At 34.3% G+C, this 16,612-nt stretch overlaps 1 protein-coding gene and 1 long non-coding RNA gene across 3 annotated transcripts; both read left to right on the top strand.

Moving 5' to 3' along the window:
- The first annotated feature begins 5,569 nt into the window (after positions 1 to 5,569).
- Positions 5,570 to 10,746, top strand: LOC136822326 (uncharacterized). Of its 2 annotated transcripts, none has more exons than XM_067078567.1 (8): positions 5,570 to 5,592; positions 7,530 to 7,617; positions 7,936 to 8,026; positions 8,527 to 8,612; positions 8,764 to 8,857; positions 9,104 to 9,183; positions 9,442 to 9,539; positions 10,061 to 10,746. In XM_067078567.1, exons 1-8 carry the CDS (start codon positions 5,571 to 5,573, stop codon positions 10,282 to 10,284), a joined length of 783 nt encoding a protein of 260 aa, XP_066934668.1. In that variant the 5' UTR covers position 5,570; the 3' UTR covers positions 10,285 to 10,746. The 2 variants fall into 2 exon arrangements, with proteins under 2 accessions (XP_066934668.1, XP_066934667.1); XM_067078566.1 differs by lacking the exon at positions 5,570 to 5,592 and adding an exon at positions 6,768 to 6,990.
- Positions 10,747 to 13,433: 2,687 nt separating this feature from the next.
- On the top strand, positions 13,434 to 14,877 carry LOC136822343 (uncharacterized). Its single transcript, XR_010848889.1, has 2 exons — positions 13,434 to 13,848; positions 14,108 to 14,877. It is a non-coding gene; the product is annotated as an uncharacterized lncRNA (long non-coding RNA).
- The last annotated feature ends 1,735 nt before the right edge of the window (positions 14,878 to 16,612 follow it).

Raw genomic sequence — 16,612 nt, 5'->3', positions numbered from 1 at the left:
GCAGTCAGACTGGGGTCAACGGGGTCCACTTGTGGAACCAGGCTAACCTAGGTCTGATGGCCACGCAATCCGTGATTCCTCAATACGTCTTGTCCGGACGAACGCTCGCTGAAGAATGTCTGAATTTCTATATCTGGATGATATATTTTTATCTCATGCATAATGCATATTTACAAACATTCAAACATACAAAATTTTATTTATAAATCCCTCATGACAATAGCATACTTCTCCTGTTTCTTCATACCTCCATGATATTATAAACTTTTAGCCGCAATGATTCAAATCACATGGCCTGGATATCCAGTCTGTGAACTTTTTCATTGATTTTTATGTTTATGTGTTCACCGACTGGATCACCTAACTTGATTTTTGAATGCAACGCATGCGCACTAAGCCACAACAATGATTGCACGCAACTAAAGATTCGTAAAGCCTGGGTTTATAGACTTCTAGGTACACCAAGCTCTGAATTTCAGAACTTTGTCAGAGCTTGGATATCCAGGCTAGGCACCAACCTAAGTTTTGATCTTAACTACAGTATATGGCCCCCCAATATATAGGTCAAAATTAAAATCTCGCTGGTGAATTCAAAAAAAGAGAAAAGTGCTCGGTTTTTTTATAAACTACACTATGACACCTCAATTTTCTTTCCCGAATGGTTTTTTCCTTAAAAAATGTATTCGGGTATATTTTTTTTGCTCAAAGAAAGGTTTTGTTTTGGTTCATTGCCCTCAATATGCAGGTCTAGTTTTATCAAAATATCTTCAAGAAAAATCACTTTATTAGCCTCCGTCTCAGAACGCGGTCAGAAAATTTTGCGGATAATTTCACAGCGAAAATGCATCCAGTGAAATGTAAGTAATGTATTATGATTCAAGTCGACTGACATAATTATACACATAATACATGTTACAAGTTCTGTCTACGGATTCTCAAGCTCGGTTATAATAAAACTATTACATGTTAGTAGCAGACCCGACTGACCAATGTTATGTAGCAGGTTGAAACATGAGTTTCTGCTGGAAAGATGCAGTTTGTTTTCAAGTTAAATCTTCAAAATAAAACAAACTGTGTGGGTTTCTTTACTTCCAAACAACCTACCAATAGTTTTGGAACACTCCATAATAAAGGAAGATGGCTCTTCTTGTGGATTGACTTTCTGATACCCCATATAAACACGATGTGACATGAAAGTGAAGAGACATGATTTGTTGGTTTTTGTATGATTTGTTGACTCATATATCTCATGGCAAATGGGATAGCAGATGACTTTTCATGTATTGCTTGGCTCTACATATGATACCTATAACTTTGAACACCTCCAGAATGTTGAAAAAAGCATTTTACGAGATAACTTTCAATTAAAATTTTCATGGAAATTTTTAATCGACAGATTTGGCTTGGCGTCAGTTTTGTTTGGTTGATGTTTGGTATCGTGGTCATTAAAAACAATGAAATGCCACACAGTCACTCTACACATGATGCCTCCAGCCATGATTGGTATCAGAATGTTGGAAAAAAAACATTTTACGAGAAATTGTTGATAGAAATTATATTGACTTATTTTTACAATTTTGGCGGTGTGGATTTACGTAGTTGGTTGATAATGTTTACACTGTGGGATGGTTTTCAAAATACTGTTGTATTGATTGTTGTTTGTTTGAATTGATTACAGTACCAAAAAAAAGAGAACCTTTTTCTGATAAATACTTTATTTTTTTCATGAATCGAAAAAACCGTGTGGATAGTATGTCTTGTAGTAACCAATACAGTGTCTGTTTTCAAATTTTGAAAGCTCTATTTATACCTACTGAATTGAAGCTCTGACTAGCTCTGTTTTTAAAACTTTGAGCCATGTTCTTTTCTTTGTTGCCATTACTGTATTAAAGATAGATTTTTAAATTGTCGTAATGTAAATTTATGGTAAAGTTTTAGTTTTTGAGTTTAGTTCATCAGTAGTACACACAGTAGTATTTTTTCAGTAATCCTTTCTTGTAAATATAGTAACATTTAACCAGACTGATTGCCCTCATTATATTCGAATTTGTATTTTTTTAGGACTGATAAGTACATATTTTTAAACACCAAAACAAAGCAAACAACATGCCAGTTCTTTCTGGACAAATATATATGTATACTTTATTGTGTGTTTTGAGTTCTATTTTAATCAACCCTCTCAACTGCTGATCTTTCAACTATCATTTAGGAGTATAGAATGGGCTTCCATAGTACCATTTTCTCTAAGCATTTTGTGCAAATTTTCAACAAAGTAGACTTCTTGACTGTCCTTGTCCCTTATGTTAAAGTTGTTCTGATGGAGCATGGAGGACATTGCTATTTTTGGTAGCCTTCACATATCAATAAGGAGCTTTGGTGTAAATGTTTTTTCAGATGAAATCATACTAATCTGAAACTATTAGGCCTTTATGAACTTTCTAGAACAATAATCTTGCTCCAATCTCGAGAAACACTGGAAAAATAGGTTAGCATTCCCTGCCATAATTTCACAGATTTCCTCTGCTTTCTGCTTGAAAACGCTGTCCGTATAGCCGAAAACGAAAGTGAAACTGTGAAAACGTCCGCAAATTCGGGCCCAGTCCTCTTCCGAGACGGAGGCTAATTAACGTAGTATTATCAACAATGCCTATTGAAAGAATCCTTTACAAAATAAAAAAATCAGAGTTAGGTAATTTTTCTGTTTCTCTTCATTGAATGGTCGTCAAAATGCAGGTTTATGGCCCCAATATGTCAGTGCACTCAAATCAAATTTGTATGAAAAGTAATTTTAAAATAATTAATTTTTGGTAAGTTAAAAAAAAAACAGGCCGAAAGAGTAATTGTAATCCCCTTTTGTTGAGTACTCATGGGAAATCAAAAGTTGAATTTGGAATTTTATGAGAAAAAAATTCCACTAAGATTGCATGAAAACAAATTGTGTGTAAAAACAGTTTTGTGAGAGCATGGAGGTAATAAAGACATAGATGGAGAGAAAACGCCTCGGTAATGATCTAAATGGTCGTTGAAATCTTTTATAAATCTATTCAAAGCGGCTTTTCTTTGATGTACCATCATTGGAAGCAAAAAACATCAATTTATAACTTTATAAGAACAGAAAGAGACTGTTTGGTTGATTTTGAAAAACTTAATTTTGCCGAAAATCCTTGTTAAAATGCGATTCGAAATAGTTTCAACTGATGTAAGACTAAAAGAGTATATCAATTTCATAAGGACACATTTTTGGGCTGGCATTTTGTTAACATTGAGAGTTGCATCACATTATCATTGAAAGTTTCTTATCTTAAAATCTTCACGTCTAAGTGGGCAGCGGTTTTCATACTCTGACAAAATGATCGATACAAGGTTGAAAGTAAAATGAAACCAATTCTAAAGATTCAACTCAAGAGAAAATTAACAAGAAGTTCGACAAGCCACCTCTCCTTGGCTCGTGACAGGATAGCGGCTAGCCACACTAACGCTAAAACTGAGCAGCTAAAGGCAGCCGTCAATTACTGCAAGGAAAACAACACATCTTGATCTTGATAACACATCGGATTCTGAAATCATCATTGAAAACGGAAAAACTCATTAACTTGTGTTAATATTTCAAGAAGAAAATAATCTTGCACTTTACCTTAAGAACAAAAGCAGGTAATTTGAGTAATTTTTGCCATAAAAAATTCCTCAATTTTCTACATGTGCTAAAAAAGATTTGAATAGTTTAGATGTTGAAAATGTTTTTCATCTTTTACAGATGCTGTCAAGGAGGATGAAGCTGACGAAGTGCTCCTTAAAATTTTACGCGTTCGAAAAGCTGGTGGCCAATAAAGCTGGTGGTCGAAAACATGCATCAAAACACGCAAAAGAGATTTTATCGAAAATAAAGTCGGGAGGTCGTTTTGGCGAAGATTCAATTCAAAACATAAAACCCTTGGTAAGAAAACAGTCAACAAAGTCTCAGTATTGCGAGGTTTGATCTGCACTCGTCAGATGGGAATCAAATATATTGATGAACTTGCAGAAGAACTTTTAGCAGCCAAAATTGCCACAAAAATGAAAACGATTGGACCTGGTAAATGGAAGGGAAATATAGACCGATCTAGAATCTGGGCTCACGACGAGACCCCGCAATTTATCAGTTTTAACAACTCTGGGAAGTCACGTAAACTTGTTATTGGAGCTAAAGATGAGTATTGTTCGAAACTTATCAAAGAGAACAGAGACTGCATTACGGTCCAGCCTTTTTCTTCATTCAAAGGTGATCTGGCAATGTGCCAAGTTATTTTTTCAAGTGCCGGCATAACTTCACACATGGCACCAGAAGCTGCAGAAAGTGAGATTGAAAATCTCCTACTTTCTGTTGATGAGAGTGCCGTGTCTGACCATAAGACTATACTGGCAGGCCACAAAAATCTTGACGATGTATTAACATCAAGAAATATTGAGCGTCCGATTGTGATGCTAGCTGATAGACAAGGCTCCAGGTTTGATGAGAACGTGATGTCATTTTGCGAGAATAAAAAGCTGAGGCAATTTATTCTCCCACCGGACACTTCTTAGAAGCAGCCACCGACCTAAAATTTGCAAATATCTGTACTGATTTGCCAGCTGGAAGGATTTTCCCGAAATTAAGAAAAGTCCCTCGTTTTCCTGGGGAGAAATTTTTACTTCAGAACAGTTATATTTTTCCAGCTAGGATGTAAAACAACTTTCGGAACAGGTACGAAATTACCAGGCGATTGATTTTATGCGAGTTAACTGTTCTCTTATCTTAACTGTTCTTATTTACCAGGGCTGACAAAATCTTATAAGAACAGATCGCTAAATTCCAGCTCGACATTGAAGGACTTTTAAGAACAGAAACTTAATTTCCAGATGCACTACATAGATGGAGAATTTTCAGCTGCCACTCCGGGCAACCACATTCAGAAGGAAAAGAACAGATCCCAAAGAGTTTTTTACTGAAATTCCCTCAGAACAGATAGGAAATTCTTAGACACCCTATTTTTTGGATATCAAACTATTTTTTCATAAGAACAGATCATATTTTCCCAGCTAGTCCCAATCTTCAGTAGAACAAATCATATTTTTCCAGCTGGTCCTAATCTTCAGTAGAAGAGGCCACTTTTTTCCAGCTGACTTGTTTCTTTAGTTCGCTCAGAGAAATGGGATGGAATTACGGAAGCCCATTAGGGCCAACACCTTGAAGTGGAAAAAATATCCACGCTTCTATTTCAATCAGAAGCGCTATTCGTTTTTCTTCCGCGCTGCAACTTAAACATGAAGCACTACTAAAAGATCTTCCGCTCTATGTTTTAAATGTGCAGTGTGAGAATTCTTTCCACTGCAGATTAAATCACAAGCGTTACTTGGAATTTTCCGCGCTTCACTTGAAATTTACGAAGCGTTGATTTTTTTTCCGCTTAAGATCGGCCATAGGTCATCACTTGATGTGTTGATTTGAAACGGGCCTCAGGTAACGTGTAAACAAACTGAATAGTGGTACAAAAAATAGAATAATAAAAACAGGTGAAGAAGCACTGAGACCCACTGACCTTTATAAAGAGACCATGCCTCATCATGATAGAAGAAGTAAGTATTTCTTTCCAATCATTAATATTCACAACATATTAGATAATACAACACCTTTTAAAGAATCCTGAACAATTAATGCGTCTTTTGTACAGAAGGGAAGGGGTACTATGTCCAGCGTCCAGGGTGGTTGCACTCATGACAGCGTGGTGATCAATGAATGGGCAGATGGGAAAGGGTGATTGATAAAAAATTGTTAGGTAATTCAGTCAAGATCCTGAGTATGGATTACCTATCAATTCTGTATTTTTATCGATTACTCATTAATTTTACTTTGATCCTTACTAAAGTACTACATTTTCAATCAATTATTCATTGGTATAGGCGAGGCAGCCATTGAAAAATTGTTCTGTTCACGTCGCCCGCCCGCACCATCCATATTTTTCACTGATTTTCCAGTGCGGAGATTCGAAAAAAATCCAGGAAAAATCCAGAAGAAACAACTTGTTCTTCAAATGTATAACTTTTTCTTTGGGGAAGGAGGAGGGTTTCAGCTTCAGGCGATATTTAAAAAACCCGTAAAATTTTATATAATTCAATATATTTGAGACCTTCTGGCGACGCGAACATAACTATTTTTCGATGGCCGCCATATATGTATAATAAATACATGTCATCTGATAATAAATCAATGATGCTGATGGATAATCAAAGGTAATTCAGCTCAGGTCCTGCAGGGAATCAATCCAAAATAGCTTCCTCATAACATTATAAAAATAAATACCGTGAAAAAGGGTAACTTGCATCATTGGAGGCTAACATGCATAGCCCTCAAATGAAAGACCCAGCTGGTCATTAAAATACAAAAATAAATCAAAACAAAAATGGTAGAGTAGAGCTGCGAGCGGAGCTGCGTAGTTGTATTTTAATGACCAGCCAGGTCATTCATTTGAGGGCTATGCATGTTAGCCTCCACTGATGCAAGTTACCCTTTTTCACGGTAGAACCGTTGACTCATAACGAAGGAGCTGACTTTAAAAATCAAGGTATTTCCCTCGTCTAGACAATTTTTGGACGGAGTATATATAAATAAGAGATTACAGAGCTCTTAGTATGTACAGGCAGTTTATAAAAGTACATCGATTTTTGCATAAAACAAACTTCTACTCGTCAGATACGGAATAAAAGAAAGTGATAAAAAAAACAAAAGAAACACCGATGAACCCAATTTCTGGCGTATCTTTTACGAAAAATTTGATCCGTGTTAGCAATCGAACGATATTTGATATTTTCTTTTTAACCCATCGATGCGAAGAACAGAAAAGAAGAACTTTAGTTTTTGCCCATCTGCTATAGAGTGTGACAAAATTCCTTATATAAAATTGTGTTCTCATGCTTGGAGATTGAAAAAGATTCAGGTCATAATGACAAGAGATAGCAAGAGATGCGGAAGATTAGGTAATTAGTAAATGTCTTAAAATTACAAACGCAAGCGCATATATTTTTAGCATCTGTATTCTCAAGTGTATTTGGAAAAACAGTTTTACGAGTGTAAGAGCTTGAGGAGTGTTTAATAACTTTTTCTCACTCGTTTGGTTGCCGTAGTGAATAATAACAGTTTTGTAAGCTTTTATTTTGATGCTAAAATCGATGTACTTTTATAAACTGACAGGATAAAACACTGGATAACATTGTCAAATAAAAATATATACATCTTATATAGGGCTTATACAGGCTTTTGCACCTCACCAGTATAATGAATGGCAGTATCTTTGTTTGGACAACATGAAGCACACTATTTTTTTTAGTTTTCAGTTTTTTTTTAGTTTTTTAAGTTGTCAGATTTCCGTTGTAAAGTTCCCTAAAAAATAATGGAATTCCGATATACTTTGGCAACAAAACTGGGTGAAATTTATGGAATTCCCATACTTTTACCTCCATTATACTAACAGTTGGACCTATCTCCTTTTTACAACTGTCATTTCTTTTTCTCCTAGGGAATGTCGCAATTCAGAAATATTTCAATGAGGGATATAGCTATAAAAACATTTTACGGTTGCTGCAAAGACTTGGTATTGTGATCAGGTATATAAAAATATATACATTAAAGGTCAAGGTCATTGTTATTATAGAGTACTATAACCAGACTATATAATTTTAAGTAATTAATTTCAATTACCAGATTAAATTCTAATTAAGGAAAAATTACATCATCAAATTTGATATTTAGATAAATTTTAATCCCTTGATCTCCTTTTTTCTTCTTTTTACGAATTTGGGAGCTTCGAAAGGAGCTTAAATTAAAACAAGGTCTTAAATCAAGCAATCATTGCTGTTATTCTATTGTGATAAGCTAATTGATTATATACATATAATTGGCTGACATGCTATGGTTTTTTTTAGCATGCGAAAGTTGAAAAGAATCTTATTCAGCCTCGGGCTTGCAAGAAGAAAACCAAATTGTTCACTGGCCCATGTGTGTGATACCCTTATGGTATGTTAATTTTGCAAGGTTTTTTAAATTAACCATTTTTATTATATTACTTCCGAACTTAAGCTTCATATTCAGTTATTTTCTTGCTACATAATATAATTTATTTTATTGAAGGGTGTTTTTTTACATGGGGCTGGAATTGTTGGTTTGCCGTCACCCGACCCTAGATTTTGGAGGTGGGTGGGTCAGTCGGAAAAAAAAATTATTTTGAGGATTTATGAAATCTTTGTCCACACAGCTTTACATCTAGGTAATTTTGAATGGAAAACGGAAGAGCGCTAGCAGGGAATTCACGATTCTTATGCTTGAGACAGACAAGATATGAGTCCTTCTTAAAAATGGCAATAAAATATTTTGGGTTGGAAGTCCTGCCTGGTTGGTTGTCAATCTATAAAGCAATTAACCCCATTCACCATATTTTTCTACCAATGAATTTTAAATTCTTCTAAATTTTCAATCAATAATCTATTTTCTACATAATATTACCCTGTTCTTTCTAGACTGAAATTCAAGGAAGTGGAAGCTTGCTAGGATATAGATGTATGCATCAGAAATTGCGTGTAATCCATAACATTCAAATCAGCAGGTAGAAATCAATCTTTTAGTTTATTTCTTGCTTTGTGAAGCCCTTTTTAAGGATTTCAATTTTCTGCAGTCTCTTAGAAGTGCTATCATCCAAACCTAAGCTCGTAAATCATGCTTAGGTAAAATCTTATTTGATTTCATTTACAATTCAGAAACAATGTGATGAATCTTCAAAAGGCTATCGACCCTATTGGTGTTGCTGAGCGCCGTGCTAGGAAATTAAAGAGAAGAAGATACATCACACCTGTAAAGATTAAGTTTGAAACTATTATAATTTTGACATACTTTTGGTCTGTAATAAGGAGATTAGATTGTAAAACTTGTTCTCTTAAAATGTCTTTAACGATTAAAAACCTTCAGGTTGGGTCAGAAATCATCCTAGTGAGGATAAATCAATATCCAAATATATAACAGTTTTCCAGTAAGATATAGCTTGCAAAAGCATTTTGCATAAATTAATTATTTGAGCATAAGTGAACTTGTATTTTTTAGGGTCCTAACTATTTGTGGCACCTGGATGGCTACGATAAGCTGAAACGATATGGGATTTGTATACATGGTTGTATTGACGGGTAATTTAGCAAGTTTTGTTGATTAAAAAAGGGGAAATTTAAAATGGCGTGAATTAGCAGTTAGATTTTAAAATTAAAGAATCAAAATAATATCTAATTAAAGTTCTATGGTTAAAAATCTTTGAATTTGATTTATTAAAAGGCTTTTGCCTGACTTTTTGTACTTTTGAAAAGCTTTACATTACATAATATTTATTATATAGATGAATAAAAGATAAATTAAGTCCTTATTTAATTTTTTGAATTTTATTTTTGTAGCTATTCCAGAAAGTTGATCTGGTTGGAAGCAGCATCTACTAACAATTGTCCAGCTGTTGTGGCTGGCTTTTTTCTCAATCAAGTTAAATCACTCAAAGGTACGTTTATTTCTTCAATTAAAAAAGGTAAATCGTTTAACAAGGTTTTGAAAATAACGACGGTCAACTTTGATGACTCTTTGTTGCATTAGGAGAAAAAGCATTTCTCGATGAGAATTTTCACTGAATACAAAAATACAAAAATTGAATTTTTGTTGTTATCTTTAAGAATTATACAAATATTACAAAACTTTTTCTGAGTCGCCCGGTGTAGATTTTAGAGATATTGTATGAAACTTGTGTCCCCAGATCCTCTATGGGTGTTTTTCATATTTTGGAAATTTTCATTTTTGGGACGAGGAGGTAAAGGAGGTAAATTCTTTTTGGCAGTCCGGAAACTGGACGGGTCCGATCAGCTGAAACTTTTTACACTTGTTTCTTAAATTATATACAGTACCCTGACTAAAACTTAAGATAACCTTAAGGTGATCCAGGCTGTTAGCACGTTAGACAGTACTAGAAGGAGTTGTAATTATTTCGTTGAGAATTATAATAAAGATTATTATAATATTAACTTTTAGGTACTGCGTTAAACGTTCGTGCAGACAGAGGAACAGAAAACTCGAACATCGCTGGAATACAGAGGCTTTTTCGCTCAAACGACAATGACTTCCAAGCTATTGAAAAAAGTTTCCGATTTGGCAGGTCAACTTCAAATCAAGTAAACTCCATTTTATATTTAAAATATTTTTTAGTTTTTAGGCAATGTCGCTTTACCAAAAATACATTCAATATGAATGTATAGATGAAAGATAATCCTTCAATGTTTGAATTGCTTACAAGGAATAAGGATTAAAATGAAAAATCTTTCTACCCTTTGATACAATGTGCTGCTAGATCTTTCCAGAATAACCTCCATCTCAATTACGTCCATAAATTAAAGGGTGTTTGATGTACTGAAGTTAAAATTCATTACAATAATGAATTTCTAGCTTAAATACAGGGTGTCCGAAAAAATGTCAGAACACTGCTATGGGTAGAAAGTCTTTGTGTGTGTATCACAAACAAAATCCGAAAAATGAACTGGGATGTTAAGTTATTTGAGTAAACGTTAATAAATGTTTTTATATGATAAAACATATTACAGCTGCAGTAACCGAGTCATGATCTACATACGTTCAAATTCTAATGGCAACTGTACTATAGGTTTGTAACGGTATACAAGGTTTCCGAGCACGCAATCTCACATCCCGATTCCAGGAAACCAGCCACGTTATCTATAGCCTGTTAGACGAAAACCGCTTTTTTATCGCGATTTAACGTCTGTTACTTTTTGCCGTGGAATCGAATGTTCTTGGACGGGAAAGTCCGTCCAAGATTTTCTCTTCGGCGCAGCTCATTTTGCCGTGACTTTGGACAAGCTGCACTCCATCGCGTGTGCTTTTTTCGTTTTTTAAGAAGTCGCTGCATTGCTTCGATCGGTAAAGTTCAAATAGATTTTCGAACTTTCGAATTTTGTAATTCGAATTTTGTGATTCGAATTTTGAAATTGAAAGAGAACCAAAATCATTTGTTTTGAAAAGTTGAAACCGAACGAAAAAGAAACAGTATCAGTGGATGGAGGAGAAAAGAAGATGGAAATCCTTTTTTTGCATCAACAGCAGCAGAGTTGTTGGGTTATTTCCATAACAGGATTGAAGAATCCCAGAGACTGTAAACATTGAGAATGAAAATTATCAAATCAGATTAGATCCTATCCTACCTAGAACCATAAGTGCTGCTCCAATGATGATTGAAGACGAACTTTTGTACTTTTTGTATGCTTTGGGATGGCAACGAATATCTTTTGGATATGGCATGAAACCTGGAAGAATTTATTTTGTTTATTCCTGGCCTATTCCAGTGGAAAGAAGAACTGTTTGTTTGTTGTTGTTTTTATTGGCTGTTCGATGTGGTCTCTATCTGGTCGCTAGTTTGAAAATATTCCATTGATAAAATGGTGGAAAGTAAATTGACATATGATTGAAAGTAAAGTGAAATTTGATTGTATTCGATTCGAAAGTTTGCTGGGAATGGAAATGAAAAACTTTCTTCACAGCTGTCTTCACCACCAGTGACATAGACAAGGTCTTGACAATTCTGGACAATTGCCAAAACTTGACACTATTTTTATGATATTATTCTAGAATTTTTACATTTTGATGTGAAGAGTTTGGTCCTGTATAGTCAGAGTTAAAACTACTAACTAATTTTGAGATCTCGAGCAGATTTTAGATTTGAATTTCTCAACTTTGGAAACTAGATAGTAAGCCAGTAAAATGTGGAGGTTTTGCTTCGAATTGTGAGAGGAATCTACCTAAATTTTATTAATTTTATCTAACTTTCCTATAAATTTATATTTTTAAGATGTTATAGTCATTGACATAGTTTTATTACAACTTTAGAACTTTGCTAATTTTTTTGGTAAATACATTAATGATATATTTCTATTATTTGTACCTCTTAATCCTGAAATTGCACGAGATCGACTCATTTCCATCAGATACTAGTCTTGGAATCCTCATTATTTTACATCCCTGTTTCAAAAACTGGCTATGGCTAGTGTTGAGAGTTTTCTTTTATTTGATTTTGGTTGCTTTTCTCTACAAGGAAGAAAACCTTTTGAAGAAGTGGGATTATCTCACTACCTTTCTAAATTAAGAGCCTGTTGACAATACCATTAATTGGAGCTCCTTGAAGACTTTTGGAAACTTTTTTGCTTCTATAGTTCTTTCGTTATCATAGGGGTGTATCAAAATAATTTCAAAAAAAAACATTTTCAGCTCACCAAACTCCATCCCGATCCCGAGGATTCTTTTGTTTTGATTTTAATGCACGGAACTCAAAAATTGAGACTAGATTGAACATCAACGCACATCCTCTCCTACCTATTCGATTGTCCGTTCCAGTCTTTATTTTCGAGTTCCGTGTTTTCCCGCCTTTATACACTCCGCACGGGATCGACGTCACCCTCCACCACAGTGCGATAACTTTCGACAAACGCTTCAAAGTGTAACTGACCATAAAACAAAGAAAAAATTTGGTTTGTGGGAAGGTACTGGCTACGTTATCTACTCTTCGATCATTTTTTTTTCGTGTTTTTTTTTATGAATATAATTTCTTTTTTTTATTACGCACGTTAATTATTTTTATAGATCGTCGACCAAAAAAATGCGAGCGTGTTTATTGGTCAAGAGCATTGACATAAATGCAATATTTCATATTTATGCTGTTGCATTAAGAAAAACTTTGCGATACACACACCAACACTTTCTACTCATAGCAGTGGTCTGATCGGATACATTTTTTCCGGACACCCTGTAGAGAATATTGACTTTCCAATTTAGAGAATGAAGCATTTTGGTCTCAATTGAAGCGGTCACTGACTCCATGGTGGATGAACTTTTTTAAGGTAATTTATTCCTTCATTGTTTCCCAACAACCCAGAGAATTTTGGCTGAAATCTTTGGTAATTTTTTCTTGCATTAGTACCTGGTAGAGTTTCTTCTGACTTTAAATCCTGAAATTGACAGAATTGCTTTTTGTGGGGATAATTTTTTAAGAGATACCAAAATCGAGCCAGTTCGATGAACAAGGTTGATAGTTTTGACCAATCATACTGCAGCTGTTTTTTATTACATGTATATGAATTTCCAGGACATGATTGACGATGGAACATTTGATGAATCTGATGAATTTCAAGGTACGCGAGAATATAAATTATTGTCAATAGAAAAACAATAGAAAAGGATTCAATTTAATGGATTTAATTTTTGAAAAATGAAAGCTCTGCTCGCCCTCTCTCTGAATGAATTGAATGAATTCTAACGGTGAAGAGTTTTGACCTAATTCAATGGACTTTGATTTCTGACCAAAATTATGACCAGACCAGCAATAGCGAGTGTCCACGGATTTGAAAAGTGAAATTAAAATGTAACATTTAAAAGAAAATGAGATCCAGATAAACTGAATTGACCCCCACGCGAACTTTTTTAAATCATTTTCAAGTCTTTTGAATTGTTATAATTCTAAAAATGTTTGCATTTAAAAGAGCAATTTTACACAAATAACGATTTTAAAAATATAAATTACATTCCGCCAATAGTACTTGTTATCTACCGTAACGCTCTCCTGTTCTCCTTTTAAGTAAAATTAATGGTACAATTATTTATTTTTAGGGAATGTTTAAAATTTTGTTTTCTCCAACTGATTCAAAAAGAGTTAGATGATTTCAAACTAATACACAACACTCACAGGATTAGAAGAAGTAACACAAACGAAACAACTGGTGGAAAGCCGGAACTTTTGTACAGCATGCCAAATTATTTCGGTAAGCTGTAACATTTGGTTACATTCGGTACTTAAGTCCATCGAAAAAACTATGTGGAAACTTCACATTTAATGTTGTAGCTCCTTCAAGTGGGTCTAATTGCCTATTTTTTGGCCATTTAGGCCTACTTTGTAGCGCTGTAATTTATCACTTGCAAAACATAAACAGGTAGAAAACGGAGGTGCACACTATGGCAGGAATACCTTACGAGTTTTAAAAGCTCTATGTTATAATCTATGATTGGCTATTCGCAATTCAGGTGCCACCGACTTTATGTGGAATGTTCGTGAAGCTGAAATAAATGTTGCTGAAGCGTATTGTCGTACACCGAACGTTTTTGGTTGTGGAAACGAAATTGAAACTGTTGGCTTATATTTTATGAATGAAAATAACTTGAGATTTCCAAGCTCATTTCAAGAAGCCAAAAGACTTTATGGCCTTCTGCTCCGATTCATTAATGGTTTGGAAAACGCATATCATTTTTAACATTGTCCAATCTGAAGTTCAATTAGAAACTTTTTAAACTTTTTAAAATATATATTTTTATTGAACTTTTTCTCCTCCTAAGAAATTTTATTATGCATGTCTTGTTACTACTGTATAAAAATATAGAAATTATCTAGAAATTTCAATACTTTTTCATAATGATATTTTCATGTAGAAAAGGTTATGGCGTGACGGCCTCTTTAAGCTCGTACAAAAAGATCATATAATTTTCCCCTAGTTTTTTGATGTAAAAATAAACTTCAAAGATTTTTTCTCCGTATTCTGGAAACTGTCTTTTCTATCATAATATTAATTTCTATGTTTTAGGCTTGCTAGTTTACTATTGTGTTTATATGAATATTTGCTGTTCTATAAATCTTTCCAGGTATTCGAAAGTGTTTATTTTTTATGGTATTAAATTTTGTAATTTTAGCCAAGAAAAATCTTTTGTTTTAAAGACCTTCATTTCACAGAAAATCTATATTCATTATATGCATAGTATTATACCAATATTTCGGAAAATAGTCTTTTTCCCACTGCTGATTTACAATGTTGGCCATACTCGCCATAACATTATGTCCATCTATCTAACCATTATTTTCTAACCATATCTATGTATGATCGAAAGCATCCAGTGAGAGTGAGGAGCTTTATTTACGTCTGTTTCGTGGTTTTCACAGGTAAAAATGTAATGCTTACAGTATACTCGGTAAATAATCTAGCTAGTCCGATTTACCCAGTGTTGCTTATACTTACTTACTTAAGTTTACTTTAAAGTTCGATTTAAGAGAATTGAAATTTAATCCCGAATCATCTTGATGAAAGAATTAATATAGGGGTTGAAATTTCAACTACTGGCATATATTTCTCATAGAACAACAGGGCTCCCAGACGTCATCCTAAAATCCTAAAAAATCCTAATATTTGAAAACTTTGAAAATTTGTTCTAAATAGTCCTAAATTTTGGGAAAATGTCCTAAATTGTTCTAAAATTTCAAGCATTATATTTAACTCTGGCAGGTTTTGCTATATAAAATTTTTGATAATATTCAATGCAGGTCTTGTAAACAGTAAAAAGCTTTCCCCTGCGGCGCGCACCATTCACCTTGTAACTTATGTAGCAAACAGGAAACTTTTTCTTTTCGTTTTAAAGCAAGAATTTCTTTGTAAATTATAACATGAGCTAATTTTCTAATAGCTTTGTTCTAAATTGTCCCAAAATATCCTAAAAATTCATCAATTTTGTGCTTAAATGTCCTAAAATTTAGCCAAAATATGTCCTAAAATCCTAAAATTTAAACCTATTTTTAGTCTGCTGGGAGATCTGGAATATACAACAAGCCGACTGTCTATGAGCTTAGCTTGGCATATATTTATAAGTATCAACTTCTTGTTGACGATTACGTAATAACACAGGTTTTGCTTAAAAATTCCAATGGGTGAATCGGACTAGCTTTTTTCTGTGGAGATCGTTTCCTACGTTCAAAAACGTATAGCAGGGGGAAGGAGACCATTGATGAGAATAGGCTGCGCTACGTGCTAAGTTTGATGGATTTCTAGACGGACCGTAACTGGATTTCTCCCTCCTTTTCCTAAATGTTTCGTCCTCGAGGCCGTCCTTAATGGTACTTTTTGGGTTCCTTTTAAAAGTCGGAAACGTCACGCAAAATTAAATTTCATCAAAATTTAGTGAATTTTGTAACTTTTACTTTGACTATATTGTTACTGAAGTTTGATTTTTCAGTTAAATATTTCTATCAAATTCCTTAGGGGAGGAAGGAGGTTTTTTCCCTTCATTTTTTAATCCCGATTTTTGATCCCGCAAAAGATTTGAATGCCGAAGGTGGATCCACCGTAAAGTCACCAAATAATTTTCATACCTATATGAAGCCAGTGTACCAAAATTTGAAATGAAATGCACTTTCAGGATCAACACAAAAAAGTTGCAAATTTGGTCTTTTTGGAGAGATTTTGGCAGTTTTTTGACCACATTTGAGCAACGAAAGGACAAAAATCCAAAATATTTGGCTCAGTTATACTAGATTCTGTCCTCTACCAAATATAATTGAAACAGGAGTGATTTGAAGCCGCACCACTGGGCCTGACTTTGTGAGAAGTAACGCCCGCCGCCCACCCGCCTTGCCTAAAACGGGCGGCGCCGAAGTTGCCCCAAAAGAAGAGGCGACACTTAACTATCCAATGAGCTATGAACCAACCTCTAATTATAGCCTATTTAATAGGATTCGTGCATTTGTTACGTGCTATTTTCTATTCAATT

Source organism: Clytia hemisphaerica, unplaced genomic scaffold, assembly GCF_902728285.1.
Source record: "Clytia hemisphaerica strain Z4C2 unplaced genomic scaffold, Clytia hemisphaerica genome assembly, whole genome shotgun sequence".
Lineage (NCBI taxonomy): Eukaryota > Metazoa > Cnidaria > Hydrozoa > Leptothecata > Clytiidae > Clytia > Clytia hemisphaerica.
Note: the sequence above shows the minus strand (reverse complement) of the source record. Positions and strands in the feature narration are given on the sequence as shown.

Bases quoted from the DNA above. Each gene is read 5' to 3' on its own strand.
- LOC136822326 (XM_067078566.1), top strand. From the start codon at position 6,840: ATGCGAAGAACAGAAAAGAAGAACTTTAGTTTTTGCCCATCTGCTATA. The intron at 8,613-8,763 runs GTAGAAATCAAT...TTTACAATTCAG, and splicing joins CATAACATTCAAATCAGCAG to AAACAATGTGATGAATCTTC. The intron at 9,184-9,441 runs GTAATTTAGCAA...TTATTTTTGTAG, and splicing joins ATACATGGTTGTATTGACGG to CTATTCCAGAAAGTTGATCT.